The sequence below is a fragment of the Ovis aries genome, chromosome 2, assembly GCF_016772045.2.
Source record: "Ovis aries strain OAR_USU_Benz2616 breed Rambouillet chromosome 2, ARS-UI_Ramb_v3.0, whole genome shotgun sequence".
In the NCBI taxonomy this organism is placed as follows: Eukaryota; Metazoa; Chordata; class Mammalia; order Artiodactyla; family Bovidae; genus Ovis; species Ovis aries.
In genome coordinates, this window is record NC_056055.1 from 117217443 (window position 1) to 117235953 (window position 18511).

The following is an 18511-nucleotide window of genomic DNA, read 5'->3' on the forward strand; positions in this document are numbered from 1 at the left end:
GTTTTTTTTACATCTATATTGAGAATGAAAAGAGTTTCAATTTTCCTTTCTTCTCCTGTGTATGTTTGATTTTGATATTGGGGTTGTGTTGGCCTCATAGAATGAGCTGGGGGTGGAAGTGTGCGTTTCCTTACTATTATCTGTGAGAGTTTGCATAAAGTTGAGTAATCTGCTTGTAAAATTTGGTAGAAATTTTCTGTGTAGGAATTGTCCCTTCACTTTTTATTTTGAGAAATGTCAGACCTACAGAGTAGTAAAATAGTAGTGAAACTTTAAACCTTTCCCCTAGAAAGACACTGCTGTTAGTGTCTGGCATTTCGGCACACATGTGGAAGTGTGTACTGCCCCTGTTCTCTTGTGTGTGCGTCTGTGTGTGCCTGTGCTGGGTCTGTGTGTATCCATGCACTTGTGTGCGTGTCTGCATGTACCTGTGTCTCCATGTGTGTGTGTGTCTGTGCTTGGTTTTGTTCTGTTGCGTTTTGGCAGAACTGTGTGAAACTAGGCTGCAGACATTCCTCGGGACTCGAAAACCTGTAGGAAGATTTTTAACTACTGCTTTGATTTTTTTTTTTTTTTAAGCTTATGGGGCTGCTTGTGAGTTTTCTATTTCTGACTGACGGCTTCTCTCTCTCTCTCACACACGTTCTCCTGGCGCCCCTACCCACGGATGGCAAGAGCAGGTGAGTTCATTCTGGCTGTTTCCTCTCCTGTGGCCCTCCTCTCCTGCCTTCTGGCCAGGTGGGGGTCCTTGGGACGGCGTGGAGTCTGTGTTGCACGGTGAGGAAATGGGTACAGAGATGTTCCTCGGGTTGCCTATCAGGGCCACGTAGCAGTTAAGGGGTTGAGCTCCCGGCAGGCAGGGACCCCTTTTCCTGGTGCATCCTGCCCCAGCTCCTCCTGGAGACCCTGCATCCGGGGTCAGTGGCAGACACACACACACCAGTTATCGCTCTCGTGACTGAGGGACTTTGGTTGAGGACCCCCTGAGCCTCAGGTTGCCTGTCTGACAGTGGCGCCCGCCCCGGAGGTCGCAGGAATAAAGCAAGTGAGTGCCAGGTGGGGCCCGGCCACAGAAGCCCTTGGAGGGGCTCCTAAGGTGGCCCGGGGGGTCCCTGTTCTGTAAAGGACCAGGGACCAAGGTTCATTGCTGAGGTGGCCACCCTCCCAGCTACCGGGTGGTCGCCCCCCCGGGAGCACACAGACCACACCGCAGGGGAAAACAGGACGCTGAGTCAGTGTGGGCATCACGTGGATTCTGTCTGGAGCACGTGCCGCTTAGCCTCTGAGCTTCTGTATCAGGGAAGAGCAGTTCCTATCCAAAGAGCCTGTCAGACCGTCAGTCCTGCTCCACCCTGTGCCCCTGTGCTCCTGTGGGAGAACGTGTGTGCACGGAGCAGGGGCCGCAAGCCAGCCCCTCCTCTCTGCTCAAAGCCCTCGTGCAGCCACAAGGGAGGGGACCAGGGGGATTCATCTGGGAAGAGGGGTATCGTGGAGCCTGGAGCCAGCTGCCAGCTGTGGGGTCAGAAGGCTGAGCCTGGAGGGAGTATCGGGCTGCCCCCAGTGGTCCCCCGATGAGTGCTGGCGCTGCTGGCCCCCAGATAAGCAGTTAACTGCTGGTCTCAGGGCTTTGGAGACGTTTGCACAGCCGCCGGGAAGGCCCAGATCTTCCTAGGCCTCTGACTTCACACCTCTAGTGAGAGAATCAGATTAGATCAGGCGCACAAAGGGCCTTTAATCTTTTTGTTTGTTTGCTCTGTAATACATGCTTGGTTATATAAAACAGGGAAAATAACAAAACATTGGAAGCAGAAGAAAAAGTTGCCTGGAGCTCCAGCCTGGGGCCAGGCCCCCTCCACACTTGGCATGTGTTGTGTCTCTGCCCTGCCTTTCCTCTGTGCCCAGTTTGTGTGCTGTCCAGAGCTGGCGTCAGGTCGTAACAGACTCTGATGCGGCGCCTTTGCTCATCATGCGTATGTTAAGTGGGCCCCTGTGCCATTGCAGGGTCCCCGGGAAGGCTGTCCCGCTTGGCATGGGGTCATCAGATGTAGGTTTCAAGCTCCCTGAGCTCTCTTTGGGCCCTGAACTGTTTGTGACCTGGCAGAGCCGGTGTCCGCTGAGCTGGGCCCTACTGCGTGCACCTTCTGTGCTGCTCTTGGCTGCTGTGGGGTTTGTTCCTGGCACAGAGGCACAGAGGCTGGTGTGGTTGGCAGATCATGGGAGCAGGTGGAGCCGGGCATGCGTGCTGCACGCCCTGGCAGGGCCCGACACTGCCAGGGAGAGTGTCCCCAGGGAGTGTGCCCCCAGGCCATACTCTGCATCCTTCACGCCACCCTCTTCAGGCCGCAGCGGGTCTGCAGGTAGCGTTTCAGAGGACACGGGAGGACCAGCAGAGGCCAAGGAGCGCAGAAAGTGGCCCCGAGACTCAAGCTGTCGGCAGGAGGCGAAGGCTCTGCAGCAGGCCTCAGGCCCCATCACTGGGCACACAGCCCCTCCCGGGGAAGGAGCAGGCTGGCCACCTGCACTTCACCCCGAGGTGGGCACATACGGTGTTCAGGTGGGAGTGAATAGAAGCCAGAAAGTGCCAGGGGGCAAGCGTGTGTGAACGGCAGCCCCGTGGGGCCCTGCCGGTGCCAGGCTGGTCACCTCCTGAGCAGCACCTCCCTGGCCAGAGCCCTGCTCAGGAGCCGCGGATGGAAGCCTGGTGGAGTTGGAGGGCAGGGGAGGCTCCCTACTCCCTTTGGATGGCCCCGGACGGAGCACCGCTTCTGATGATCTGCTGACCGATCCAGGCCTGGGACTGACCCTCACCGTGGGGGCTTTGGGGACAGCAGACAAGCTCCCAAAAAGCCGTCAGTCAGTCAGTTCTTTGCTTGGTAGAGAGGACATCCTGGAGAGACCTGTGCTTGGGTAGGTGGAATGTAACCCCAGGCTTGGCCACAACTGGGAGGGCAGGACCGATGGACCCTCTGGTGACCTCAGGCAGGTCAGCCACAGCCTCTCCAATCAGCTGCCTGGAGTGGGGGTCAGGGCTGGGCATCAACGCTGGGTCCCTCAGTGTCAGGGTTGGCAGGATGTGCATCCACAGCGGGAGGCCTGCTGTAGGTCTGTGCAGCCCTGCCCCGCACAGCAGGGTCTGTCCCTGCTTGCCTCTGCAGGCAGCCTCACCTGCGCCTTCACAGGCAGAGCACCCAAGCCCCCAGCGCTGGCCGTGTTGCCTGAGAGGTTCTTGAAGGGTGATCGCCCTGACCAAGACTCGAGAGCGACTGGCACCACAGGCTGGAAGCAGAAGGGCAGACTGAGCCGGGGGCCTGACTGGAGGCGGGCCGCTCGCAGCACCCAGCTCTCGCTGTGGGTCTCTCCTCCCCCCTGCATGTGCCCAGGGCTGTGCCCCCCCACAGTGTGTGTTGGCCTGGGGGTTAAGTCACACACACCCCTGCCCCATGAGTGTCCTGAGGGGGCCTTGTGAGGGTCCAGTGGGATCATGAAGGTCAGGGGCCTTGGGAGAAAAGGGCCAGGCTTCGTGGGGATCCCTCTTCCTGGTCACTTGCCTCGGGGGAGTCAGGGCTGCAGGCCCGGGAGCTCACTCAGGAGTGTTCCCTGCCTTCAGGAACACCTTGCTGTCCCCGCGCGGTCAGCAATTCCTTGGATCCTCTGTGCCACAGAGCTGGGGGCTGAGACAGCCTGCTCTGCTTCCCCGAAACTGTGCTAACCTTGTGTATAAACCGAGGGAAGATGCGCACATGCCTGTGAAACTCTGGATGTCGTCAGGGAAGGAGGAAGGGACTACTGGGACATTTCCTCCACCTCAGCTAGGAAGACTTGTTTTTCTTCATACGTGTTTTTCAGCAACTTGGGATTTTGAAATAAGGACGAAAATTTCCTTTTTTCTCGGTGATAACAAAGTCCTTGCCTTGTTGAAACCACAGCCTCCTTTCCGCTCCCCGCCGCCCGTGCACTTGGTGAGCCGCTCTGCGCTCTTGGTGTGCCCATCCCGACCTGGCTGGACCTCTCCTCTCTACCCTCTGTGGTCTGGGGGCTCGTGAGGAGTGCTGCCTCCCACCCCTCATGCTCCTGCCTGTCCTTCAGATCCCAGGTCAGGTGCCACCCGCTGGCGGCCCAGCTGACCCTGCCCTGGCATCAGGCACCTGACCACTTGGTGGGTGTTCATCCGGGCGTCTCACAGGCACAGGTCCAGCCCTTCCAATGCTGCCTGAGGGTGGGGCTGCCTTGGTCCTGCAGGTGCTTCTGTGACAGAGGAGAAGAGCAGTCCTACCCGAGGGAGCCGTGGGCTCCTGCAGAGGGCGCCGCTCCCAGACACAGACGGATGCAGTCTCAGAGCTCACACACCCATACCTGCCTGGGCTGCGAGGTCCGTTACATATAGCCTTTCGCCAGATCCTTGAAGGGACCTGGGAGGTGCTGGACACAGTCACAGGCTCGGAGGGGCCGGTGACCCTCCCCAGGCCACATGGGTGGAGGTGGGGGTCTGCCCGAGTCTGATGCCTGGGATCGCAGCGCCAGGACACAGAGCCGCCGTTGCTCACCCTCCTGTCTCTTGCATACACAGCCTCCTTGCCGGGACAGCTGTTTGGGCGCCGGCAGGGCCTGTGTCTGTGCTGGCCCAGGGAGCGAGTTGGAGCTCTTAGCTCCCAGCACCGCCCTTCTGAGCCAGCACTGGGCGTCATTGACGGCCAGGGTGCCCACAGGGGTAGGAAGACAATGTATGAGCCTCCAGGCGGAGGCGTGAGGCACAGGGTGCCTGAGGAGGGCCTTCTGCTCCTGTGGACTTGCGGGACGGCCCCATCCCTGGTCCCGCAGCCTGGAGGCCAACAGCCCCCCTCCCCTGTTCCCCTTTCAGGCAGCCCCACACAGCCTGTCAGCCCCCTCCCAACAGCCTGAACATACCAGCCCTGGCCGGTAGGGGGCGCACTGCGCGCCAGGGCCATACTGGCCCGCCCCCGCAAGTCGTCCCATCCCTTGAGACGCAGAATCCTAGAGGCTCTGGAAGCCAGATGCTCAGAGAGGCCTGCGTCTAGAGCTGTGGACTCACGTGTCGCCGGCCACACTTAGGCCTCCAGCCAGGCCCGCCTCCTTCAAGCGGAAGCTCCTGGGGGCTTCTCCCTGGAGTAGGGAGCGAGGGCCTAGGGGCAGAGCCGCTGAAGCACTGAGGTGAGGGCTCAGGCTGCCTGGCTCTCAGCCCTACCCCTCCTGCCTTAGCAGGGGCACGCGACCCTCGTGAGAGTCAAGCCCTGCCCCCGCCCAGGCTCTGCACCTGCATCAGGGTCACTAGCCAGCAGGAGGCAGGGCTGAAGCAGGCTGTGACCAGAGTAAACCTGTCTGGAGGCCTCCCCAGCTCCCGTGGCGAGGCACCCAAGGCCAGGGCCCCGGCTCTTCCCCATCCGGGACAGCTGTCAGGAGGATGGCCCCACTGCTGGGGAAAGGGGTTGCGCTCAGCACTGCTAGTTCATCGTCTCTGTGGGCCTGGATGTGTTTTACCTTTATGCAGACCATTCTGACTCTTCATTAACTCACTCTTCTTTAAAGAAAATGGATCATAAATTGCGCCCATGGTTTAGTTTAAAATGCCGCCACTGCTGACTGTTGTTTGGCAAGTGGTCAGCAGGTGGCCAGGACCAGCCGCGCCAGGTTATATGACTGTGTGCCTTCTAGGAGAGAGTAGCTCAACAGGTGAACAGTTCTCACCAGGCGGTGACAGGGTTCAGGGGCTGGAGAAGTGCCACCAGCCAGCTCTGTGGCTGGGTCTTCTATTTAACCTTCCTGGACCTCAGTTTCTGCATCTGCAAAATGGGAATATTTCCTTCCTAAAGAGTGTCTGGGAGTGTCCAGAATGACCAGGGTAAAGCATTGAGAGTTCACTTAAGTAATGCAAGTTGTTATTGGACTTCTGACACTCGGACCTGGCTGGCCTCACCTCTGATCATGCCCGGGTTCTCATGCATTGGTCCTAGAGTAGATGGATAAGGTTCAGAGACCAAGGTAGGGTGGCAGTTTTGTGTGTGTGTGTGTGTGTGTGAAAAGGAGCCCAGTGTAGGCAGGCCAGGCAGGTGGTGCAGCCACAGGAAACACCAGGAACCCAGGCTTTTTCTCTTGCCCTACCATCCCCAGAAAGCAATGTTCTGCCTCATGGCTCAAGGCGGCTGCTGGCACTCTGCAGTCACATCCACATTCCAGCCAGCAGGAGCCAAACAATGGGGAGGTGTCTCTTAAGGACATCCTGATGGCCAGGCTGAGTCACACAGCCACACCTGGCTACAAGACACTTCGTGAGCCTCTTCCTCCTCAGGGATTTCCATGTTGTTTCCAAAGCCTGTGGAGTCATCTGCAGGCCCACGTGAGCACCACTCCCTATAGCTGGACTTTCCCCATTGTCTGTAAGAATTCAGCTCACTGGGTGAACCGAGGAGGGCTTCCCCACTTTGCTGGAGGTAGGTGGGGCAGGGAGCAGAGTTGTGAGACCGGCTGGGCACCAGCCTGCAGGAGGCCACGTGCCTCCAGGTGTCCCTGCTGCTGGAGAAGGAAGACTGGTGGGCTCCCATGCCCAGGTGGCCTTGGGCCATCATTTACCTCCCCACCCATCCAGCTAGGATGACCAGTGAAGGGCCAGGCCTGTCTCAGAGCTTCCATTCTGGTTCTGCCATAGATGGTATCAGCTTTAGGTTCTGTCTGCCCTGGGCATCCAGGGCATAGGGGCTCTGGGAGGAGGGCGGGAACTGGCCTGCCTGCCTGCACACAGCACCCAGCCACTGATGCTGTGGGGCCACTCTCCCACCCCAGGTATTTTGGGAAGCAGAGTCAGTGAACTGACTAAAATAACAGCTGTGAGTTCACAGCTGCTGTGCAGACACGTGGGCCAGGAAGGACGGCCTTGGGCCAGCCTTTCCTGCATATGGAAGGGGGCTCCCCACCTGTGCTGCCAGCCCAGCAGTTAGGACGGGGGCATGCTCTGGTGCAGGGAGGTGAGTGCTAGTCCGGCCAGTTTAGGCTGGCCGTTCACCCATCAGCTGGTTCACTCTAGTGCTCCTGGGAATGGTCCAGTGCCCAATCCTTGCCGCTCTGATCAGAGTGGGGCCCACCGCTTCTCCCACCAGACTCCACTCGCTTGAGCCCGCGCTGCCTGCTCAGTCGTGGTGAGGAGAGGGAGGTGACATGCCCCCAGGGAGCTATGCCCGTGGCCCCTTCCCGTGACAGGAAGGGGAGGGGGCAGCCAGCCCCGCACCTCAGCTGCTTCCACCTGACCATGGAAATCAGAGCTAGGTCAGGCTTGGGCTTTTTTTAAGGCACCAAACCCCTCGTGAGTTCTGCACTGCATTGTTTTATGGCATGAATGCACTCCTTGGAGCTGGCTGGACCCACATGCGGCATTTTCCAAAGCCAGGGGACCGCAGGAGGGGTTACTGCCAGGCGCAAGCCCTGGGGAGCGCCTGGCCTGAGGTCAGCAGTGCTGACTGCCAGCCGGAGCTCAGCTCGGTGAGCTAATTAACTCAGGTGGTTCATGCCATGATCCCCTGAAGGTTGTCGTTTTCTTGCTGGGAGCTCCCCCAAGCAGGCCCCGTGGCAAATTCTCCCCTGGATCCTCCCTCTGAAGTTCCAGAGACTTCTCAGAGTGTGGTTTAAAAACAACTAACCGTCTGGATCCTGGCTTCACGGTGTGGCCTTTGTCCTCATGAAGAGACTTCTGGGCCCTGAAAGACCACAGTCTGCAGCTGGGTGCCCCTCACAGAGTTTCCCTCGCTGCTCTGGAACCCCAAAGCCCGTCCTGGGGGGGAAAAGTGGCAGTGAAGCCATTCCCCCTATACGTTAATTTTTTTTTTCACTGACTGTGTATCTGGAAGTAATACGCAGTGTTGTTTTGTTTTTTTTTAAGGGGGGGGGGGTGGTGTTATCATTCTAATCCTAAATAACAGTGTCCTCACGTGCAATTAGGGAGCTACAGCTCTGTTAGTAGAGGTAGAAAAATCCACCTTTGTTTCAGGGTCCGAGTTTGTTTCTGTGAGTTAGACCTTGTTCACAAACGCCTGCCCGCAGAGCCCACCACCCAGGAGGGGAGAGGGCGGCTGGCATCCTGTCACAGAGCACACAGGAGCACAGACCTTGCAAAGCTGGCCCTTTTTGATGGCCTCTTTGCACCCCAAGCAACAGAGATGTTTTATAACCTTTATTACTTGTTTCAGTTACTTAAGTAATATGTGCTCACTGCAGGCAATGCCAAAGTATAAAAAAGAAAATTTTTAAATCACCTATTTGGGCATATGAGTGTTCACTTTTCTTTGAGTTTGAAGTTTTTCATTATAAAATGTTAGAGAAGATCCATAGTCTCACCATCCTGAGAGCCTCTTTGCAGTGCCTTCCCATCCTGGGTGGGGGTCACGGGTCACAGGTGTCACCACACAGGTGGGCACAGGCCCTGCTCCATGCCAGCAGCCTTGTGCCTTGTGCCCTTGGCTGCGGGACTGTCTGCCATGTGAGTCTGCCCTCAACGTATGCGTCCATATCTCCCATGCTGCCAACATGCCACCAACATGCAACAACCTCACCATTACTCAGCCTTTCTCTTCAGGGCAGATTGCCTTCTAGAAGAGTAATTACTCATCCAGCCGCAGAATTGTGTACCCACATCGGCTCTGGGCTCCCAGAAGGAGGGTCAGGAGTGGGGTTTGGGTCAAACCCACACTTGGACAGACGAGAGAAAATAAAGCCCCTTCACTGCAGGTATGACCTGTGGAAGGGGAGGGGCTGTTTCTGCTTCAGAGCCCAGGTGCTGGCTCTGGTTTCCTCCTCATTGATAAAGTGCAAGGGACACAAAGCCAACCTCCCAACTGGGACGTGGGCTCCAGCTTGCCTGATGCCCGCTGCAGGTGCAGGAGGGAGCAGGCTTATGAGGACAGACTGAAAAAGGTCTACTCCCTGACCCCAGCCCTGCAGCTGGGTCGGCTCCCCAGCGCCTGCCATTCAGCCACTTCGAAGCTGTCACCTTCCAAAGAAGGATCACAAAGCTGCATCTTGCAGAATTTTCCCAGAGCCCATCACTCAGGCTTTGTTGTTGTTGAACCGAGCAGCAAGAGATGTCTTAGTCCCCCCACCAAGAATTGAACCCACGCCCTCTGCAGTGGAAGCAGAGTCTTAACCAGCAGACCTCTAGGGTGGTCCCAGAACTCAGACTCTTAAAACTGTAGAGCTGGCCTGTCCTTGTTAGCAGTGTTTGCACCCAAGAAAACACACTGCTTATCCACTAGGACGTCTGTGACTGTGGGATGCACTGAACCAGGGCACACAAAAATGTCAGCACAGCCAGGGTTGCAGAAAGCATTAAACAGAGCGTAATTAAACGCAAGGAAGCATGACACGAGGTGCGTGTTCGGGCTGTCGGCTGCTTGCAGCCCATGCAGGCTAGAATTATTTCACAGCCTGAAGTTTCTCTGAAGTCCCATGTTCTGTCTTTGAAGTCCATGTGAATTTTGCACGCTCTGCCATTTCCCATCTGAGCTTGTTTTCCTGTAAATGAACAAGACCCTTCTCTGTCTGGCCCTGCCTGCGCCTCAAGCCTGTACTGCCCCCTTCTCAAGTCACGAAAGGCCACGTCCCCACCGTCTCTGAGAAGTCCTCCTGACCTCCCCCTTGGTGAGCTGCACCATTCATTAGTTCCTCCCATGCTTGTTGGTTCTGCCCCTCCCAGCCCAGAGCACTCTGAGAGCCCTGCCCCCTCTGAGCCTGAAAGGGGGAAAGTGTCTGGGTTTGGGCTGTGCCTGGCTTGTGGTGGGCATGGCGGTCGGGGCTGTCTTTGGGGCCCTGGCGACGCTGCTAGTTCATGCCCTTTGCCGCGCATTGATGGAGTGCCTTGGGGCCTGAGTGCCAGGGCAGGGCCACGGGCTTCCACCGCCTCCTCTTCCTCACTTCCCCACCCAGCTGCAGTGGATCCTCCCACTGTGGATCCTCCCAGTTCCCAGGAGACCAGCCCCGGCCCACTGAGTTCCATGGGCAGCTTCAGTGTTGGAGGCAGAGAGGCTGAGCGTGAGGCCCTCTCCCTTTGCTCCAGGGAGTGGAGTGCACTGTTTGCTGGCCCTGTCTGCACCCCAAAGCTCTCTTCGACAGGAAGCCAGCCAGCAGCCAGACCCTCAGCTCCAGAGGAGCTGTGGTTCCTCCCCGAGTCAGGAACAGCTGGCTGATCCTGTAGTTAGTTCACAAGCCTCAGGGCAGCCCCGACTGACCCAGAATGCTGGCCACCCTCACGGTCCCCAGAGGTGGTGCCCTGAGGGGTCCTCCCCTCCCTGTGGCACCTCTGCCTGTTCCCTTTAGCAGGTGTGGCTGAGTGGGTGAGGGAGGAGCCGCAGACTCCTGGAGTTGGCTGGCACAGGAGTGGAGGGGAACCAGCACGCTGACAAAGCCCTCTAGGGCCTTCGCAGGCTGCCCTGGAGAACTTTGGTTTTAAAGCCAATTTCCTTATCATAAAGTGTTTGGGACACACAAAAGAAATATGTCCCAAACATACGTTGCCTGAATGTATGTAAGGAATAAAGTATAAAGATAAGCCCGAGGACGTGAGCAGTGCCGTGGGAGCCACCGTGCCCACCTCCCCCCAGCAGACCAAAGCTGACCTCTGGCTTGAGCTTTCCTGTGTCTCACATCATCTCATCTTGTTAATATTTTAGCATCACCTTTTCCTGTGCCCCTAAACAGTATTTTCCTTGGTTTTACCTTTAGAAGCTTGATAAACCACAGGGCTTCTCTGGTGGCTCAGACGGTAGTACTCTTCTGTGTTTTCTTGATTTGCCTTTTTTCCTGCGACATCTTACTCATCGCATTGACCTGCGCTGCTGTGAGTAGCTGCAGTTTGTTCCTTCTGTCACTGAGCCGTGCTCTGTCGGAAGAATGCACCGCGTTTGTGGATGCATGCCTCTGCGGGGGATGTCTGGGGCCGTCAGCAGCAGTGTGCTGTGATGGTCTTGTCCACGTCTCCCAGAGCTCACGGACAAGGGTTGCCCAGCCTGTGTGCCTAGGAGGGGACTCGAGGGTCATGGGGTGGTTGTGTGTGCCGTCAGCCTTCCTGTGAAGTCACTCCATGTCCGCTGTCCCCAGTAAACATCCCAGAAGCAGTGGTTGAAAGTTGTCATTGCCCCACTTCTGATGTGCCATTCCAGCAGGTACCCCACTGTAGTTGAGGGTGCTGTTTTCCTCGATGCCTAATGAAGGGGAGCATCTCTCCATATGTCTTTATAGCCAGTTTCCTCATTGTTTTACTTCAATGGTTTTAGTTATAAGAATTCACACACATGCTTAAAGACAAATAGCTCCAGGAGGTTTATGATAAAAACCAACAGGTCTGCTTTTCCTTTCCACCTTCCCCAAAGGACCTCTTGCAGCTCTCTTCACTAGTCTCCTGTCAGACTCCCCTTGTGGTAAAGAGGTTAGAAATCCACCTGCCGATGCAGGGGACACAGGTTTGATTCCCCGTCTGGGAAGATTGCACATGCCGCAGGGTAGCTGAGCCCATTCGCCACAGGTGCCAGCCCACGCGCCCAGAGCCTGTGCTCGGCAGCGAGAGAAGCGACTGCAGCGAGAAGCGTGCGCACTGCCGTGCGAGAGGAGCCCCACCCCTTCAACCACAGAAAACCTGAGCACAGCAGCGAAGACCAAGTGCAACCGAAAATAAATGAGTAGACAGAGAATGGCCTGCACGTTTTTACTCTCATGCTTCTAAATAACGTTTAGTGCGGTTTCTTTTGTTTAATACTTATTTGTTTAGCTGCTCTTGGTCGCAGGGCCTTCCATGTTCATTGCGGCACGCAGGATGTTCAGTTGCAGCACGCGGGATCTTCGTCGCAGCATGTAAAATCTTCAGTTGTGGCACGTGGGATCTAGTTCCCTGACCAGAGATCAAAGCCAGGCCTCCCGCGTTGGGAGTTGGGCGTCTTCGGCGCTGGACCGCCCAGGAAGTCCTGTAGTGCTGTTTCTTGATTGGCTACTTTAGGCATTATCGGTGCGCTTTCTGTTCTGGTGAATGAGGTAGGTTCTTACGCCTTATCCTTCTCCACACCCCCACCCATCCTCCAAGGAGAGTTAAAGCTCAAGTTTTTATTGGTAACCACCGTTTACATCCTAATATCTCAAAAACCAGTGTTTTTCTTCTGAGTCCAGTAGTACACTTAGTTTTCTTTTTTATGTAACTTTTCATTTTTCCTGGATGTAATGATTGCCCTACTTTTTACCTAGTTTGTCTTCCATCTTCATAGACTTGGTTTTGTCCGCATGATCTCAAAGACCTGCCCTGTATCTACCATACCATGTGTTTTTTTCCACAAGTGCTCTGTGGTGTGAGGCGATCTGTCCGTGCCCCTGTTTCTAGAACCCCGTCCCTCTACTCCTGACAGGCCGAGCAGGACGCCCAGGGGATATCTAGGATCTCCCTGGGTTCCAGCTCCTGTCTCCTACACTGTTTTTTTTAATTTACTAAATGAACTACTCATTCCAGTGTCTTCTTAGAGCAGGAGTCACAGAAAATACATTTCCCAAGCCTTCACTGGTGTGACAATGGCTTGGCTAGACCTGAGATTTGGTCATTTCCTGCCAGCATTTTGAAGCCATTGTTCCGTTGACTCAGCATCTGGTGGTCCACAGAGAAACTGAGTGCCATTCTGACAGCCAGTCCTCTCTACGTATTCTGGTTTTCTGAACACGTGCTTCATGGGTCGTCTCTGTGATCCTGGGTCTGGTCTCCACATTCATTCGCAAGGCAGTGGGTGAGCCATTTCTCTCGAGATGGATTGAGTGCTCTACTTCTCGCTGGTCCTCTCGTCACCTCCTCCCCTGTGTCCTTTCTCCCCTCCTCTGGACTCTTACAGGCTAGCGCTTGGACGGCCTGGATGGGCAGATCCTGCTGGCGGGTGAGAGGCAGGATGCCCCGTTTGTGAGGGACCCCAGATGTGAGTGCAAGAGGACCTTCGCTCTGGGCAGAGACTCCACAGTTTCCTCCAGTGTGGGGCTGGGGCAGGGCCGGCTTAGCCTGGGCACTCAGCGGCAGGGGCTGGCCTCCCATGAACGTGTGGCCTGCCCAGTTCCTCGTGTCTCTGAGCCATGAGCACCTCCAGAAAACACACATCCAGTCTCATCCTGGGCAGGCAGCTGCCTGGATGTGGGGGGTGGGTCATCTGGGGGTCTTCTGCCCTCTGCTCACTTTGATTAGTGCCCTCGCTCCCCCTTTCCGAAGATGGTAAGCCAGCACATAAACAGCTGACGTGTCTGCTGATAGGTATAATGGGCAAAGGAGGGCAGAGATGGGAGTGGGGGCTCAGGACAGCAGGTGGCCAGGCACGGGCCTGTGGCACAGATGCCCCTTCCTTCCAGTTTGGGCAGATGGCATCTTGAAGGACGTGGGGGTTGCAACAGTTGCTGGGAGATGATACAAATGATAAGTTATGGCTCACCCAGTGGGTCCTGAGCTGGGTGATCTCCTGGTAACCCTCCCCCACTGGACCGCTGCAGGAGCCAAATGGAGTGGGCACAATGGGAGCCCCTGACCTAGGGGGTCTGTGAGTGACTTCTGAGTGGCCTTCCGTGTGGCACCAAGCCTGCCCCCATGAACAGCTCCTTTAAACTGCTGGATCCACATGGCTTTGGGACCACGCTCCACCCCCTGGGGGGCAGAGTCAGGTTGTCCCTAGCAAGGCATGATGCCTGGGGCTCAGGAGAAGGTCCTAGAGAGGACCCTGGACCAGGGTTCAAGAGGGCACCAGGGCTGGACTCTACAAGACGCTGCGGTGGTCACACTCTGCATCAGAGGTGGTGGTCCATAATCTTTCCAGGTCATGACACATTTCACACCTGGGTTTCTCATCTGGCCATGGCCGTTAGAGAAGTGAGATGTGGGGGCCAGCACTCCCTGGAGGTCCTACAGTATAGACGCCGAGCAGTCAGACTTAGGACTGCAGCCTGCCCCCTCTTTCACCCCTAGACGGTGTCTGTGTTTCCAGCCCCTGCCGGGCACCCCAGCCTCACCTCCCCGTCCCCGTCTCGTTGCAGGAAGTTCTACTACATCACCTTGCTGCGTGACCCTGTGTCGCGCTACCTGAGCGAGTGGCGGCACGTGCAGCGGGGGGCCACGTGGAAGACGTCGCTGCACATGTGCGACGGGCGCACGCCCACGCCGGAGGAGCTGCCGCCCTGCTACGAGGGCACGGACTGGTCGGGCTGCACGCTGCAGGAGTTCATGGACTGCCCCTACAACCTGGCCAACAACCGCCAAGTGCGCATGCTGGCCGACCTGAGCCTGGTGGGCTGCTACAACCTGTCTTTCATCCCCGAGGGCAAGCGGGCCCAGCTGCTGCTGGACAGCGCCAAGAAGAACCTGCGGGGCATGGCCTTCTTCGGCCTGACCGAGTTCCAGCGCAAGACGCAGTACCTGTTCGAGCGGACGTTCAACCTCAAGTTCATCCGGCCCTTCATGCAGTACAACAGCACGCGGGCGGGCGGCGTGGAGGTGGGCGAGGACACCATCCGGCGCATCGAGGAGCTCAACGACCTGGACATGCAGCTGTACGACTATGCGCGGGACCTCTTCCAGCAGCGCTACCAGTACAAGCGGCAGCTGGAGCGCCGGCAGCAGCGCCTCCGCAGCCGCGAGGAGCGCCTGCTGCACCGGGCCAAGGAGGCGCCGCCGCGGGGGGACGCCGAGGAGCCCGGCCGCGTGCCCACGGAGGACTACATGAGCCACATCCTGGAGAAGTGGTAGTGGCGGCTGGCGGGCGCAGCGGGGCTGGGCAGGCTGGCCGGCGCGCACGGCCCCCGGAACGCGGGGAGGAGGACCGCATCCGCTAGCCGGAGGGCAGAGGCGCCCTGAGCGGCGCGGGGTAAGCCAGGCGGGCGGGTTCTTCCCGCTCTGCCAGGCTGGGGTCGGCGAAATCAGCGTGGGAAGTGTGTGGAAGGACACCCCACCTGGCCTGCAGGGCTGGGAGCGAGCGGGGACCCACTCTCCTGACCCCCACCTCATGGTGACAAAAGCCACAGGTTTGAAGACTAAAAGGCCCGTGTGGTGGTGGAAGGCGGCCCTGCTAGGTCAGGTGTGTGGCATGCCCGCCAGGCACACGGCCGCCTCCCCCAGCCTCAGGCCACCCAGCAGCCCCTCAGCCTCCAGGGAAACCCTTGCCCGAGGGCCTTCAAGGGACACAGGCAGCCCTCTGAAGTGGCCTCAGGAATGGAGCTCTCAGCTCACCCGTCTTCAAGGTCAGGGCCCACCTCGTGTAAAGCCAAGACATTTCTAGTCTAGCCCCTGGGCAGCCCACTCCCCTCTCTAGCCCAAGGTCAAAACCCAGTGTGGCCTCATGCTTTGGGTGAGGAGATCAAAGCACATCTCCTGGGGTCCCCCACCCCACTGTCCACAGTCCCTAGACTGAGGGGAGCTGCGGGGAGATAGCCCCACACTGCAGTGCCCCCTCGCACGGGCAGAGGGCATCCCAGGAGTAGGAAGGCCGTGGCTGAGGACGGTGCTGCCTATGACTGAGCAGACCACCCAGCCTGCAGCTCAGACAGGAAGCGGGTGGAAATCCGGAGATCCACCTAACCCCGGTCTCCCTCCTGACCCTCTGGGCTTTGTTAGTGGACTGCCCCTGGCTCCAAGCCCACCACTTGGACATTTATTTGAGGTTACACCCTGCAACCCTGTGTATAAATTTCAGTCAGAGCTCCATTGGCTAGAACACTGCAAGCAGTGGCCGTGCCCACAAGCACTAGCTTGGGGCCGTGGTGGCTCAGCACAGCCAGGATAGGGTACATAGTTCTTCCAGATTCTCAGCTAAGAGCTGGAAGAAACAGTTCTGGGTGGCTTCCTTGTGCCCGGATACACAAACCCCCATCCCAGCCTCTCCCCGCATTTTCCTGCGCCCTTGCCCACACCAGCTGGTCAGGCCCGTCCCCACGGCCCTGCCGATTGGAGAAGCCATGTTCAGTCCGTTGCAAATGCTTGCCCCATTCCCATCCCTCCAATACTCGAGGGGGCCAGGCCAGCATCACCTCTGGATGTACCCCTGTCCATGTAAGACATGAGGTCTGGGGAGCTGAGTGTGAGCCCCATACCTGAGGTGGACAGGCTCCTCTTCTGTCCAATAGAGGACTCATACGGGACTCTAGGAGGTGAGGGCCACGGGCCACCGCAGCCTCCTGGGCAGATCCCCTGGGGTTCTCCACCCCAGGCTCCCCTAGCCGCCCTACTGTGGAGTGAGAGAGTGGGAGCGGGGACCCTTCCAGAGCACCGGGAAAGTTAGGGTGTTGTCAAATGAGGTGGCTACCCAGGAGGCAGAATCGTTACCGCTTATCTGGCACAGGGGCTTCCTATGCCACTGGCCACTTCGTCCTGCAGTTCAAGGGCAGAGCAGTCAGCAGCCCTCCAGAGTGGACACATCATGCTGAGGAGGTGAGCGCCAGGTGACTCAGTGGCTCTTCTGAAGGGATGTGAGGTCAGCGTGGGGATCTGCTGATACTTACATGCGGTGGGCCTACTCCAGGTTCACAAGCGCCCTGAGGCTCACACAAGCCTGCGCAGTGGCCTCCCACTAGGAGGAGAGCTCAGCCCTGTTCTGCCTGAGCCCCTGGCACCCAGCCAGTAACCTGGCTGCATCAACTCTCCTCAAGGCGGGCTCCTGAGTGTGAGGGCCTGAGTGCAGGATCTGTTTGTACATAATGGAACGTTGTAGCTTATGGCCTGTTGTCCCAAGTCATACGGTCTCCTCGGCTTCCCCGCTGCATCCAGGAGGTGGTCCCGGCTCCAGCCAACACCTTGATGGGTGCCAGTGAGGGTCCCAGCTGGCATCACCCTCAGCTGCTGGGGTCTCCCGTCCATCGCTGCCTGCTCAGGACACCCGCTCTGAGGCGAAGGCTTCTCATGCCTGCAGCATCTCCTCCGACGCCATGGGCTGGGGCTTCAGGAAAGGGTGGCCCCTGGCCTCTTCCCAGGGCCGAGGAACAGAGGCAAGCATGCAGTGCGCGGACGGCTGCCCCATGCCAGCCTGCAGCACCCTTTCTCGGAGGAGGACTCAGGGACAGCAGTACTGTCCAAGCAGTGAGTCTGTGAACTCTTTTGGGAACTGGAAGTCTTTAACTTGAACCCAGGAGCGTTTAAAGCTTTATTTATTTATAGCTTCTTATTAAAAAAAAAAAAAAGTGTTGAGAAGAAGCCTTTTGGTGACTCATACAAAACAATGAGTTGATGGAAACGCAAGTCATAATCATCTAACTGTTTTTGTCTAGGTCAAGATGAATGTTAGCAGATGAAATAAACCCTGAAAAGGAGCACGGTATGTGTGGTCTGTGGTCACATAGCCGCGCATGTGGCGTGGTGCCCATCCCAGTTTGATTTTTGAAATGTGTCTGTGAGCCAGGAATCGCAGGAGCAGACGGGCTTCCCTCGGGGGCAGGAGGCCCAGTAAGAGGAGTTAACACACTGCGTCACGACGCCTCGCTTTGTGAAAGTAAGAGAGGTGACTGTCATCACCGCAAAGAATAACTTGGGGAATTCCCTGGGGTCCAGTGGTTAGGACTCAACACTCTCACTGCCAAGGGCTCAGAGTTGTTCTCTGGTTGGGGAACTAAGATTCCACAAGCCTCGCAACATGGCCAAAAAAAGCTCATTAATTATAGGACTTGAAAAGCTGCTGCTGCTAAGTCGCTTCAGTCATGTCCAATTCTGCGACGGCAGCCCCCCAGGCTCCTCTGCCCCTGGGATTCTCCAGGCAAGAATACTGGGGTGGGTTGCCATTTCCTTCTCCATTGAAAAGATGAGCCCAGCTTAAAGGAAGGCCCGCACCGTGTGTTTATTTCTCAGTGCCTATTTCCCCTCAACTTTTAATTTTAAAAGATTGCAAGTGACATTGAAAAAGTGGTTCATGGACATCATGAAACCTTGCCCAAGATTCGCCTGGGTTAACACTGTGTCATGACTTATTACCCTGCGCTCCCACTCACCTTCTGTGTGACATGCATCACGCACATTCACAGGGACGTTTTTTCAAAACATTAGAAAATAAAATTTAACGTTATAAAATACACTTTAACATTATAAAATACCCCCAGAATATTTCTAAATTCTTCAGTATGTACCTCCTAAAAATGACATTCTTCCACACATACACAGACATCATATTCCTAAAATTGAACATATAGTAATATTAGCTGATATGCAGGCCGCATCCAGATTTTCTGATTATCCCCACGCTGTGTCCAGAATGTTTGTGTGATCCTTATGGCGCTGTCTGTCTTGCCTCTCCTGTGTCCTTAAGCTGGGCAGAGTCCCACCCAGCCCTCTTCTGCATCTGTCTCAGCCTTGACGTTTTAACATAGGCCAGTTGTCTCTTACAAGGTCTGAGCGTGTTTTCTCACGATCAGATTGAGTGAAAGGTTTGGGGCATCACTGCTGCACAGATGTGGTGACTCCCTGGCTGCCAGCACGGGTAAATTTTAGTTCTCAATCCCACAGGATGGGGAGGAAGGCCCTTGCTGCATCTCTGGG

The 18511-nt window shown here is 56.8% G+C and overlaps 1 protein-coding gene across 1 annotated transcript in view; it reads left to right on the forward strand.

The window, feature by feature from the left end:
- HS6ST1 (heparan sulfate 6-O-sulfotransferase 1) overlaps window positions 1-17296 on the forward strand; it is a 39706-nt gene extending 22410 nt beyond the window's left edge. The window contains exon 2 of the mRNA XM_027964665.3: window positions 14035-17296. Within this exon, the coding sequence (XP_027820466.1) occupies window positions 14035-14743 (709 nt within the window). The 3' untranslated portion in view covers window positions 14744-17296. The remainder of the gene's footprint in view (window positions 1-14034) is intronic.
- Window positions 17297-18511: the final 1215 nt, after the last annotated feature.